The sequence below is a fragment of the Artibeus jamaicensis genome, unplaced genomic scaffold (genome assembly GCF_021234435.1).
Source record: "Artibeus jamaicensis isolate MK-2021 breed Jamaican fruit bat unplaced genomic scaffold, CSHL_Jam_final contig_2259, whole genome shotgun sequence".
NCBI classification, from domain to species: Eukaryota; Metazoa; Chordata; class Mammalia; order Chiroptera; family Phyllostomidae; genus Artibeus; species Artibeus jamaicensis.
In genome coordinates this window covers 3,868,594-3,881,350 of record NW_026521468.1, presented here as the reverse complement: position 1 = coordinate 3,881,350, position 12,757 = coordinate 3,868,594, and the positions used below count along the sequence as shown (strand labels likewise).

Below are 12,757 nucleotides of genomic sequence, written 5' to 3'. Positions count from 1 at the left end.
GCAGCCGGCCTCCCTCTTGGCAGCACAGGGTGGCCTGTGTGGTTTGGGGGTAGCCCAGTGCAGAGGGAGCTGAACAGAGGACTTGGTGTAGACCTTGGCTGAGTGTGGATTCTAGACAAGGGACTATCACGCAGACACACAAAATATAAGTTATTTATTTGGTCACAGAATCTGGGGTCTGCCCCTACCTGGGGCTAACATCAGGGAAACGAGGCCCAGGCACTGCCTGGCCTCCTGCCAACTCTGATGGGACTAGGGAGACCCAGAGTGACGGCCAAGGGCTGAGCTCCGAGGTAGCCTGCTGTGACCTGCAAACTCCGGTGCTGGGGAGGAGCCCCGTTGGGGTCCGTGCACGGCCAGCAGGCCACACCTGTTCTCCAGGTCACCACCCGGCTGCTAGGTGGCTGCCACAGGCCAGGTCCAGCTGTGGGTCAGAGCGCTGTGGGGCTTCTCATCTCCTCCATCTGTGCAGAAGGGGAGGGGACGGGATGGGGGTCCTCCGCGGGAAAGGGAGGCTGTGGTTTCCCTCGGCCAACCAGAGCCTGGCTGCTGCCTCGCCATGGCCTCAAACCGGGGCCCGGCCTCCTGGGGAGCCCACCAAAGCTGTCCCATGAGAGACAGTGACAGTCCTGTACAAGGACGCAGTGCCTTAGGTCCCAGGGTGTGTCACCTCCTAGCTCTGATCTTCCTGTCTACTGAAGCATGACAACCCCCGAGACAGGTTAACTGAGCTGTCCCAGACGGCACAGTAAAGGCAGGACCAGGATCTGAACTAGGTCTCAGGACCTCCCAGTTCAGCACTAACAAGGCGCTAACAAGGAAGTCCCGCCTGGCACCGCAGTGACCCTGGGCCCGCCCCCGGGGAGAGGGGCCTCAGCACTGGCGGGGGCTGCCACAGTGCCTGCCATTTCCCCAGCCCTCCCACAGCCCACTGAGAACCTGGCTCTGCACACCCTCCCGGGGCAGTCTGGGGCCCTAGCGAGCCCCCCGAATTCTACACCACGGGGAAAGTCACCAGGAGTGGCCCCCAAGAGGTCAGCAGAGAGGAGCACACCAAGCCCCACTTCCCCAAACTCACATCCGGAGGCACTTGTCCTTCCCACCGCTTGCCACACGCTGGCCATCTGGGCTCCAGTCGACGGCATACACCTAAACCGGGGCAGAGGAGGAAGAGGGGAGGTGGGGCGATGAGGAGGGTGAAGGAGCAGGGCCCGGCTCTAGCCCCTCACCCACCCTGGGTCCACAGGTGGCGGCCATACCTCATCCGCATGGCCTGGCAGGTCAGTGGCCAGCTTCTGGGCCTTCGTGTCCCACACCTTCAGAGTGCTGTCACTGCTGCCACTGACCAGGAGCCGGCTGTCGGCCGACCACGCGATCTGGTACACGGCAGCCACATGGCCACGCAGGGAAGCCAGGTACCTGGGCCACGGGAAGGAGACAATGAAGATCCGCAAACACATCTGAGGGGTCCTCTCTGCGCCCACGGCAGTGGTCTCCAACCCTGGCTGCGGGTTCGAATCACCTGGGAACTTACACAGACTCCCACTGCCTGGCCCCACCCCAGGACAACGGCGTCATCCCTGCCCGTGATGCGTCTGTAAGACTCCGCCAGGTGAGCTATTTCTAGGCTGCCTCTTGCCAGCACTCCACGCCGACTCTGCTTTGCACGCCTTAGCACCCAACGCAGGCGTCTGCTCGGCCCATCTGCCTGACACTCCCCCCCATATGAAGTCGCCTGTTCACAGGGGGCACAGAGTAGCACGAGGCCAGACCACCTGATCCAGACAGATTGGCCGCGTCTACGGGGACGAGTCGTGAGGCATCTGACGTGCAGCTGTCTGACCTTAGAGAGAAACTGAATGGACGCACAGGTGCCAGGGCTTCCCTTGCTCCTCCGTGCTTCCCCTCCAACCTGATTAACCCCGACGGCGCGGTGCCTCACCACACCGGGGCTTCTGGGACGGAGGGACAAGCAGAACCACCTGGTGATCTCATCAAACTGCAGATTCCGGGGTTATCAATAAATCGACAAGCAACGAGTGCTGGTGAGCATGTGGAGAGGAGGGAACCCTCACGCACTGTCGGTGGGGACGCAAATCGGTGTAACCACCGTGGAAGACAATATGGGCGTCCCTCATAAAAACTAAAAATAAAACTGCCGCGTGACCCGGCATTTCCACTCTGGGTGTATATCCGAAGAGACCCAGAACACTAATTCAAAAGGCAACACGCATCTCCATGTGCACCGCTGCCCTAGTTCCGGCAGCCGAAATATGGAAGTGACCTAAGTGTCCACTGACGGGTGGACGGATGAAGAAGGTGCGGCACAGGCGCAACGGAATATTCCTCAGCCTCGTAAAAGAACGAAACCTTGCCGTCTGTGACCCCACGGATGGGCCTGGAGGGCACTGTGCTAAGTGAACTAAGACAGACAAAGACAAATACCGTACGATTTCACTTATATGTGGAATCTAAAAATCAAAATCACGAACAAACAATAAAAACAAAGTCCTACATATGGAGAGTAAGTCGATTCTGAAGGAGGGCTGGCGGGAAGAGTGAAAAAGGTGAAGGGATTAAGAAGCGCACAGATCGGCAGTCACGACAGTCACGGGGAGGTCAAGTGCAGCGATGGGAACAGAGCGAACACCACCGTAACCACCACGTACGGGGTCAGACCGGCACTGGCCTCACCGGGGTGGCCACTTTGTCAGGTGTCTACATGTCTAGTCCCTCTGCTGTGCACCTGGAGCTAATACTGCACGTCAACTATAATTGGAAAAGAATTTTTAAAAAATTTTAAGTGCAGATTCTGACTCACAAGCTCTGAGTGGGTCCCGGGGTTCTGATCTCTATCAAACCCCCAGACGCTGCAGCCACCACCACCCACCTGCAAACCACACTGAGGAAGGCCAGTGTCAAGATCGCCTCTCCTCAGATGGGAGACGAACTAGCGTTCTCAGCGCCCACTCAATGCTGCTGCTAAATATGCCATCTCGCCCTGGCTGGTGTGGCTCAGTGGACTGAGCACTGCCTGTGAACCAAAGGGTCGCTGGTTCGATTCCCAGTCAGGGCACATGCCTGGGGGTTGTGGGCCAGGTCCCCAGTAGAGGGTACGCAAGAGGCAACCACACATTGATGTTTCTCTCCCTCTCTTTCTCCTTTTCTTCCATCTAGAGATAAATAAAATATTTAAAATAAATAAATAAATAAACCACCTCGCTCTTATTCCTCTTCTGTAACAAGAAACAGAGGTTCAGAAAAAGCCACGCCCCTTCCAGAGCAACAGTGGCCGCCGCCTCCCTCCCCAGCACCCACTCACTTGCCCATCCTGCCATCCCACAGCTTGATGGACTTGTCGAAGGAGGCGCTGGCGACCACACGGGAGTCCGGGGAGAAGAGCACCTGGTTGATGAGGGCCTGGTGTCCCGTCATCCGTGCGAGGGGCTTCTTGTCCTCTGCTGGGGACCACAGGAATAAGGTGAAGTCGTCTGAGCCAGACACCAGCCTCTCTGGGCCCTGGCCCTAGGGGAGGCAGAGAGCACATGGAGTCGGATTTGGTCTCGGGCGGGAGAACCCGGCCTCGGCTACTAACTCGACGCCGGTCACTCAACACCGGCGATGAGGCCGGGCCGGCCACTAACTCACACGAGTCGCTTCCCCCCAAAGGAAACCGTGTGAACGCAGGACGATTTCTAAGGTGAGTAATTACACGAAAAAGCAGGGCCTGGGTGTTGTGTTACAATGGGGGAGGGTTTCCCACGAGGGTCTGTGCGACTCAATGACAGGGATGCGTTCTGGGAAATGCTGCGTTTGGCAGTTGTGTCACCGTGCGACCGTCACAGAGGCACCACACGACCGCGGTGGCACACACAGCCTACCGCTCCAAAGCAAGACGCCTGCACGGCGTCACCGCACAAAACCACCCCAGAGTAAATCGAGCACACGAGAAAATGGTGCAGACACGCGAGACACGAGGCCACTGCCACCACAGGGCACACCATTCACAGCCAACTTATCAACAGTGCCCTCTAATGATAATAATGTATCACGACGGCCGTTAGGCCAGCCACATCCCTAGTCATCAGGAACTTTCCATTATCGTCCTATGGGGCCCCTGTTGTGTGTGTGGCCCTCCGCTGCCCAAAACGTCACCACGCAGCACGTGACCACACCGTACAGTGTACAGACACACACGCACACGTACACACGAGGTCTCTGGAAGGAGAAACAAGACACTCGTGGCACAAGATGCCTCCAGAGGGAAGGATCGAACGTGTGACGGAAATGAGAGGTTGTCTCCTACCCACCCTGTTGTGTTCTCTGAACCTTAGCTCCCATGAATGTGTTACTTAAACTAACAAAATCAGAGGTACCTTGGGAACGAAACAGAGAAGCAACAAAAACAAAGTGAAATACAGTGATTCCCCCGCACATCAGGATCCCAGGGGTATAAACCAGGGTTTGTAGGAACCACTTTCCAGAAAAGGCACTTTCTGGGTGGGGCTGGAGGCAGAGGGGCTGAGCGTCTGCAGTCCGGGGGGCTGGGAGCGCGAGAGCCCAGGGCTGGACGTGCCAGCACTTACTCACCCGCACCAGGTTGTACCGGTTCAGCGCCCTCTCCTTTAAGTCCTGCACTGTGGCCGCCACGCACCGGAGGGGAGAGAAGGAGAGGAGGAACGAGGCTGATCAGGACACCCAACACAAGCAGCAAACACCCCGGCCTGGGTCCGACTCTCACGCATTAAGCTAGAGAACGGGCTCTTTACCAGGCATCTCCCTCCTCTCCTTCTCCCGTTCACTCACAGGACCCCTGGACATCTTGGGGGTTAACCGAGGCCTCGGCTGGCTCAAAGGCCCCTGTGCGCAGGGCGTAGTCCGTGCTGAGGGCCATGGTATTCACCCAGTGGCCGTGGCCCTGCAGAGTCCGGCACAGCACGCCCTACGGGAGAAGCACACACCACTCTCACCCCTGGGGAACCTGCACCCTGAGATTAGTCCCAGGAGACTCAGAACCAGGACCCTCGTTCAGTGTGATCTGAATCACAGCACCCTTGGGGCCTCACGTCTCCCCTCGTTTGTAGAAAGAGGGCTTGAGCTCAAGGCAACGTTTCTGAAAATACGTTTCCCGGAAGGAAGTACATCGGAACACCAGGGCTCCAGTCAGGTGGGTTTGGGATACGGCAGGTTCGGTAAAGAAGCTAAAGCGGCTGCTGCAGCAGGAACCTCCAGAGCCCCCCCACCCTGACGGACATCGGAGCCTCTCCATAGTGCAGCACCCCGGTGCCCCACGTGCCTCCCCGACCTGGCTCCCGGAACACGCCCCGGAAACACTGGTCGATGTGCCCTCTGGCACTGGCCTGCCCCAGCCTGGCCTCCCCAGACCGGCTTCCCGACGCCCCCAGGTCTTACGTCATGAGCCCTCCAGACTTTGAGGGTGCGGTCCTGTGAGGCAGAGTAGAGCAGCCCGTCTCCTCCCCACCGGAGACAGGTGACCGACTGGGTGTGCCCCGTGAGGATGCGCTCGCAGCGGCCCAAGGTCGTGTCCCAGACCCGCACGCTGCCGTCCTTGGAGCTGCTGGCCACATAGCGGCACTCGGGGTTCCTGGGGGGTGGGGGTGGGAGATGTGACCTTGCTTCCAACCTGGCGATGCCTGTCTTCCCGTGGCACCTCCCCGTCGCCACTTCAGGGTCAGGGTCAATGTCTAGGCAGCTCCTGACCTCAAGGTCCAGATACACCTCCAGGTGGCTCTCAGGCCCCGGGATGAACAGTGGCCCCCACCCCCAGCGGTGATGCAGGTACAGAAGACCTTCCCCACTTCCTGCCTCACGGTCACTGTCAGGCTGCCCACCTTGTCCCCTCTGCATTAAGTGGAGTGGGGGACAGCTCCGAACCCCTTGTTCCTCATCTCCCCAGCTGTCAGTGTCTCTTACGTGTGGAGCGGCTCCCAGCTCAGGCCTGTGATCCACTTGCTGTGGCCAGTGAGAGTCCTGCCCACCTGCTTCCCCGTGCTTGGGTCCCACAGGAGAATCTGAAAGATGGACATTCACAGAATAACCCTCCCAACCTTCCGCTGCACTGCCCACCCTCCCTGAAGACCAAGAGCCTGGCTCTGACCCAGCTCCAGGAAGGTAACCCCAGAGTCCCTGTCCAGTCACCTGGTCTGCCACCTACCTGGCCATTCTTGCAGCCTGAGGCCAGCTTCTTGCCGTCTGGAGACCAGGATATACTAAGGACCCAGTGTCTGTGTCCTAAGAAGGAAGGGGAGGGAGAAAGGAGGAATGTCTGTTTTTAATCCCCGATTCCCAGCAGTGCCTGGCACACAGTGAGTAGCCCTAAACCAGTTGCTGCTCGAGAAAACGAACAACCGAACAAAAGAAGAGATGAGGCTTCCGAGGCAGAGGGAGCACACAGCCCACGTGCTAAAGCCACGCATCTTGCTGCACGGCTAACACTGCCTCTTTCCAATAATCCCTCACGTGGCACCAAGTGTTTTCTGTCACCCCTTGAAATCTCATAACAGCTCGAAGGTAAGAAGCCAAGCAAGAATTATCAGCTCGAATTTCCAGAAGAGAAAGCGCAGAAGCTTAGAAAGGGAGTAGGCACCCCCGCACAAGGTCCTTGCCCAGCCAGTGCATGGTCCCCAGTCCAGGCACCCCCCAGGAACTCCAAAAGCAAATCCTCAGGCCGCACCCCAGACCAAGAGACAAAAACTCTGGGGGCGGGACCCAGCAGTCTGCAGTTTAACAAGCCCCCCACGTGATTCCGATGCATGTGCAAGTTTGAGAGCCACTATGGCAGAGGCTGGATTTAAGCCAGATTCTTCTTGCTACTAGCCAGTCAGCCCCATCCCACAACTCCACGCTCACGCTTCAGTTTGGTCTGCTTGTTTATAAGGGGCTGGCTGGGCCCCTGAGGACAGTCTCTGCCTAGGCAGTCAGTCAGTAAATGGATGTGAAGGAGTTGGAACCTCCTCCTGGCCTCCTCACCAATTAAAGTGCTGAGTCCCCCGCCCACCATTAAGACTCAGTAAATGGCTGACTGCATACTTACCCTGGCATGTGAAGTGTGGTGTCTCCGTGCTCAGGTCCCAGAAGCGCACAGTGGTGTCTCCAGAACCACTGGCCAAGTACCTGTGGAGAAAGAGACGCTGCCTGACCTCTGCAGTGGGAACAGGGCCAAAACTGCCTCTACTGTCTTTCAATTGTCTTCTGAGAATAGAATCTGGGACTGGACTTTTCTCTCTCCCCTGACAAGGAGAAGCATAACATGGATGCGATCTGGGAGAAGACCCAGGAGGCCATTCCTCTTCTCTTCCTTCCTAAAAGGAATGGCCACAGCTGTCACCAGAGGTAAAGCTTCTCATCTTCCCCAGAGGGCTGGATGCTCATTTGGGCATCATCCCACAAACCAAGAGGTCGCTGGCTTGATTCCTGATCAGGGCACATGCCTAGGTTGGGGGCCAGGTCCCGTTTGAGGTCATGAGAGAGGATGCTTCTCTCCTTCCCTTCCCCTTTCTCTAAAAATAAATAAATAAAATCTAAAAAACAAACAAAGAAAACAACAACCCAGTTTCACAGATGATGAAGAAAAACTCAGGAAGGTTGAGTGACTTGCCCAGGATACATGGCTAGAAGGGGCAGAGCTGAACTTGCAGCTCAGATCTCTTTGAGATCAAGCCCAGGAAGAACTCTTGCAAGGCAGGTGCCCTTGGTCTTGGTGGACTGAACCTCACTGGGGAAGTTCCTTACTTGCAACCTGAGCCAAGAGCTTGGGTCTCATGGATCATAACTTGAACCTCCACACTCCCCTCCACAATCTCGAAGCTGTCCTTACTTTCCAGTGGGGCTGAAGGCCACAGAAATGACTGCCTCGCTGTGACCCTCCAAGGAGCTGGTGCAGCGGGTCACTGCACGGACCTTGAAGATAGCCTGTGGCTGGTAAATGATGTCCAGAACCTTCTCTGTCTCCACCGCCTGCGACTCCAACGTTCTCCCCAACGAGGAGACAATCTCCGCATCGTGGACGTAGAAAGCCAGTGGCAGGGGATCCTCCTGGAGGGCAACGGCAAAGGGCAACTCCCCCATCAAAAGCTGGGCAGGAGCCATCGCACCAGGGAGGCTCTGCCCAGTGAGCTATGGGGAGGTCCAGCTTCCCTCTTTTCAGCCATACTGCTGGAGTCACTGTCCCCCCATCATTCCCCATGGAGGTCGACCTTTTTAATCCTTGAAGAGCAACTGTGAAGTGCTTATAAAGCACTTTAAAATCCTTTATCTGCAGCCTACCAGCCCTGGGAGCAGTCATTCATGTTCCCACCTGATAGAGGAAAAAAACCTGAGGCTCTGAGCAACTAAGTAATCAGCCCAACATCCTATTGCTAATGACTAGTTCAGATTCTTCAGTGTTCTTTAAGAAGAGCACTAAGTCCAAGACCACTATAGACCCTTATGCGGTGTTTTCCAAGCCACCACACCATGCTGTACAATGTGTTTAAAAGCAGGCAAAAACCTGTTTGGAAACGCATACTCTGCTTCGCCCCGGGGTCTGGTGTAGTAAGTCAGGGGTGGAGTCCAAGTATAGCAATTTTAAGCACCTCCCACTCCTACAAAGGGCAACCTTTTAAAAACATTGGTTTGGAACTTTAAAAAACAGGGCTTGGAGTCTGACATTTTAGGGTTCCAATTCCAAATCCAACATCGACTGCGTAGCATCTTGCGAATAACTTAATGCCTCCAGGCGCACTGTAACATGGTGATAATTAATCAGGGGCGGGGCCGAGGAATCATTTGACAATGCTCGTGGACCGCGATGGTCGGTATGTAAAGCGCTCTCACACCCAGGCATCTTTCCGACCCTCCCCCGGGTAAGTGACACTCCAGGGACTCGCCCCGGGTGTAACGCCGGCTGGACGAATGGTGGGCGGCCCTTGGGTCTCCTGAGCCCTGTGGGCCCGACCCGGCCGGCACCGGCCCCCGCTCACCTGGGCCAGCAGCGCGTTGCATATGAGCTGCAGCTTGTCCGGGGTGATGTCCACCGGCACGTCGAACGGGGATCCCAGCAGCTGCCCGCCCTCATCCTGGAACTGCACTAGCAGCCGCTGCACGTCGCGCGCCGCCGCCTCGTCCTGCGCCAACAAGCGCAGCAGGCGTCAGCCACACGGCTGGGACAGAAGGGTCCCCGCTTCCGCCTCCCTCCCGCATCGTGGGCCTGGGGCTCCAAAGCCCGGCCGCCACGGCCCCGCCAGCATTCACGCACACCCACCGCCACCGCCGCCGCCATCCCGCGTCCCCACGTGGAGGAGAAAGACTCTGGGGGACAGAGCGCCGCCCCCGTGGTCGGGTGGTGCCCCAGACGGAGACATTGCCCTCTGGTGTTTTGGAGGGAAAGTGTCGCGCCGCGCCAGGCCTCCAGCCTTCGGAACGGACTCACTTTAGTACCCACCTCCCGTTGGACAGCTCGCTGACGCCACGGTCGATCTTCTCCGAGCGCCTTGAGAGATGCAAACGGCCTTTTGACTCTTCAGCACGGGGATTCTTGCCCCACTTTACAGATGGGGAAATCGAGGTTCTGAGCGGTTGGTTTTCCCGGAGACCACAGAAATGGCAGACTAAACAGGCTCCAGGCACCAGCGCTCTGTAGGGGATGACTTACAAACAAACTGAGGGCTATTGGGTGGAAGGCAGAAATGTTTTTTTTTTAATTTGAAAAAGTTACTTTTATTACATTTGTATTGTACATGTTTATTTAGAAAAATTAGAATACACAAAAATAGAATATTTGCGTAGAATAAAAACCCCTGTAACTTTACCTGCCTGGAAATAGGTCACTGTTTAAAAAAATTAAATTTATTGGGGTGACATTGGTTACTAAGATTATGTAAGTTTCAAGTGTCCGATATTATCATCTGTATGTTGCATCGTGCGCTGGTCACCCAGAGTTCAGTCTCCTTCCGTCACCGTATAGTGGACCTCCTCTAACCTCTTCAGCCTCCCCCTACCCTTTTCCCCTTATCTCCCTTTTTAAAATGGATTAAATCGATTAAAAACATCTGATGACTACAAAGGCAGAAAATGCCTACGGTTCTCGACACCGTAAAGCAATAGCAACAGTGACAGTGACCACGACGTGTGGAGCATCGTTCTGAGTGCTTTACAACGCCCCCTACCGCTCACAGCAGCCCTTTCCCCCAGTCACAGAGAACCGAGGGCCCGAGGCGGAGAACGGAGAACAGGGGTGCTGCCCGAGGAAACCTGGGTTTTCCCTTTCCGCCTTCCCCTGCCCCGCCCCTCGGCCCCCGAGTCCCGGGTCAGCCGCCGGCTCTCTTCTCTGCACCGCCACGGCCACACTTGGCTCTGAGTCCTCTGGTTTCCCAAGCCCTCTCTTCACTTGCCTCCCTGTTTTTATTTTCGCCTCCTCCTATGCGATCTCCGCACTGCAACCAGGGTGATGATTTCAAACCCAAAATCCGGTCTGTTTCTGCCCCCCCCCCGGCCAAACCCTGCAGTGGCTCCCATGACATCCAGGGAAAAATTCAAACTCCTTATGAGGGTCCATCCAGCCTTACTTACCCCCTCAGCCATGCCTCTCTCTTTAAGATCCAATCTTCTGGCTTTCTGTTAGTCCCTCCAAGGCATGCCCCTTCCGGCATCAGCGCTTTCTCGCCTGTGGCTTTCTCTGTCTGGAAATGTTATGTTCTGAACTGTGTCCCCCCAAACTCCCAATTCGTGTGTGGAAGCCCTGCCCTCTGGTGTCACTGTATTTGGAGACAAGGCTTGTAAGGAAGTCGTAAAGGTTAAGGGAGGTCATAAGGCTGGGACCCTGACCCCGCAGGACTGGTGTCCTTCCGGGAAGAGGCAGAGATGCCAGAGCTCGCTCTCCCTGCGTTCGCACAGAGAAGCGGCCAGGCAAAGACACGGACAGAAGCTGGCTGGCTACAAGCCGGGAAGAGAAGTCCCATCAGAAACCAACCCGATGGCACCTCGATCTGAACACTTCCAGCTTCCAGAGATGTGATGTTTAAGCTGCCCAGTCTGGTGTTTTGTTATGGCAGCTCTAGCAAACTGATACCAGTTTCTCACACTGTAGGTCGATCCTTAAACATTCATTCATTCATTCGTTCATTCATTCATTCATTCTGCAAGTGTGTTGAGCCTCACTGTCCAGCAGGCCTTGTTCTAGGAGCTCCCTGTATATTAACTCCTGTAATCACGCGGGGAAACATCCTCCAAAGCGGTGTCGGTCCCTTTACATGTCTTCAAAACATCCAGGAATTCCTCATATTTAAAGTGGCAGATTTATGGAATTATTTTATTTGTTTATTCAATAAATATTGTTGAACACCTACTATCTATGCCACATACTACTAGAGGCACTCACTTGGGGTATGTGGGTGAACAGAACAGACACAGGTCCTTGTCCTCAGGAGTGTTCTTCATTTTTGTGACCATTCATAGTTCCTGGCCCGTAGTGGATGCTTCAGAAATGCTTGTGGAATGAACGACTGGATCAGGCTTTATACCTGGGATTCGCTGGATGTAAAGACACAGGACTGCAGTTCTCTGCTGGTGGCGGAATCCTTTGTCATATTACCTCTTTGCTACACAAAACTTGCCCCACAAAGGGGCCCAGGACTGGGGACACCCTGAGCTCAGGGATGCACCCATCCATCCATCCTTTCTTTTACAACTGACACTGGACAAACATGCAGCAGGGATGGGCCTTGTGTCCAGCATGCAGTAGAACTTGTCCAAAGTCATAGCTGTGTGTTCAAGGTCACGGAGCCAGGGGCAGGACCCAGTGTGGGTAACCCTCCTTTGCCTTTTCTTCAGTGTCCTTCTCGCCCCGGTCGGCTAAGTCTAATGGTGCACGGGCGGGGGGCACAATGGTGGAAAGTGAACCAAAGCATCCGCGTGTGGACACCTTCCATTCATCTGTGCATCCAGGCAGGAAATCCACACTGGGCACTGACCTCGCCAGGCTCTGCCCAGGGGAAGTCCCACTGCATGAGATGCTGAGGAGAGGAGACCCAGAGTCCAGGCTTGGAGACACTGAGTGTCCTTGAAAGGCAAGAGAGCTCTGAGTCAACCTGGGGACAACGCCCCACGTTTGCCTCGGGAGCCCTCAGTTGGATGGGGAGAAACAAGTCCTGCCCCACCCTAGGTGTCCTCTCTAGGGGTGGGCACACAGTTCTCCCAGGAAGACCCCCTTCTGATGTGGGAGGCTCGGCTGGTGCCAGGAGAGTTCCCAGGCAGACAGAGGGTACAGGCAGGCCTTGGTTTCCAGGGGATGGCCGGGCTGACCCAGCTCTTGGAGAGGAGACTTCGGTCTGGTGGGAGTTCCCGGCCAGACAGCAGAGGTGGGCTGAGTGGGGAGAAGTAGGAGACGTGCAGACCGAAACCGAACCACTTACATTAAACTGAGTTAACGAGTCTCCCCGTCTCTCTGGAAAGCAAGGGCATTTTCAACAAGCGAATGCCAGAGGGATAGGAAAGCTGTGGACAAGCAGAAGAGGGAAAGAACATTCCTCCTCTTCTCCCCTCCTCCCTCCAGAAGGGCATTTCTGGAGGCCTCCAGCTCCTCCGGGACCTGGGCAGCTGCCCTGTGCATCCAGTCTGTCAGCCTCTCAGCTGTCGCTCCGCTCCCAAAATAGCTGTTTGGAGGAGGGACAGGAGGCTGTGCCCCCCGGATGGAGGGCGCAATAGCCGTGCCTGGGGAAGGAGGTCTGCTGGGGGTTCCCGTACCTTCTGGATTTTTCTC

The 12,757-nt window shown here is 56.0% G+C and overlaps 1 protein-coding gene across 4 annotated transcripts; it reads right to left on the bottom strand.

The window, feature by feature from the left end:
• Positions 1–139: 139 nt before the first annotated feature.
• Positions 140–9,308, bottom strand: NLE1 (notchless homolog 1). 4 transcript variants are annotated; one of them, XM_037167328.2, is made up of 13 exons: positions 9,263–9,308; positions 8,982–9,125; positions 7,921–8,055; positions 7,055–7,134; positions 6,176–6,252; positions 5,935–6,032; positions 5,413–5,605; positions 4,807–4,942; positions 4,591–4,637; positions 3,323–3,525; positions 1,260–1,419; positions 1,079–1,149; positions 140–464 (listed from the first exon to the last, which is right to left on the bottom strand). In XM_037167328.2, exons 2-13 carry the CDS (start codon positions 9,074–9,076, stop codon positions 452–454), a joined length of 1,308 nt encoding a protein of 435 aa, XP_037023223.2. In that variant the 5' UTR covers positions 9,077–9,125; positions 9,263–9,308; the 3' UTR covers positions 140–451. The 4 variants fall into 4 exon arrangements, with proteins under 4 accessions (XP_037023223.2, XP_037023222.2, XP_037023221.2 ...); XM_037167327.2 differs by having other exon boundaries at positions 7,838–8,055; positions 9,263–9,302; XM_037167326.2 differs by having other exon boundaries at positions 7,838–8,055; positions 9,257–9,282.
• Positions 9,309–12,757: the final 3,449 nt, after the last annotated feature.

What these genes read in the sequence shown, in the direction of transcription:
- NLE1 (XM_037167326.2), bottom strand. Translation starts at nt 9,280, where the DNA reads ATGGCGGCGGCGGTGGCGGTGGGT. An exon ending in GCAACGCGCTGCTGGCCCAG is followed by an intron (nt 8,056 to 8,981) that starts GTGAGCGGGGGC and finishes GTTGCCCTCCAG; the next exon opens with GAGGATCCCCTGCCACTGGC. An exon ending in AAGTCTGGAGGGCTCATGAC is followed by an intron (nt 4,943 to 5,412) that starts GTAAGACCTGGG and finishes CTTCTCCCGTAG; the next exon opens with GGCGTGCTGTGCCGGACTCT.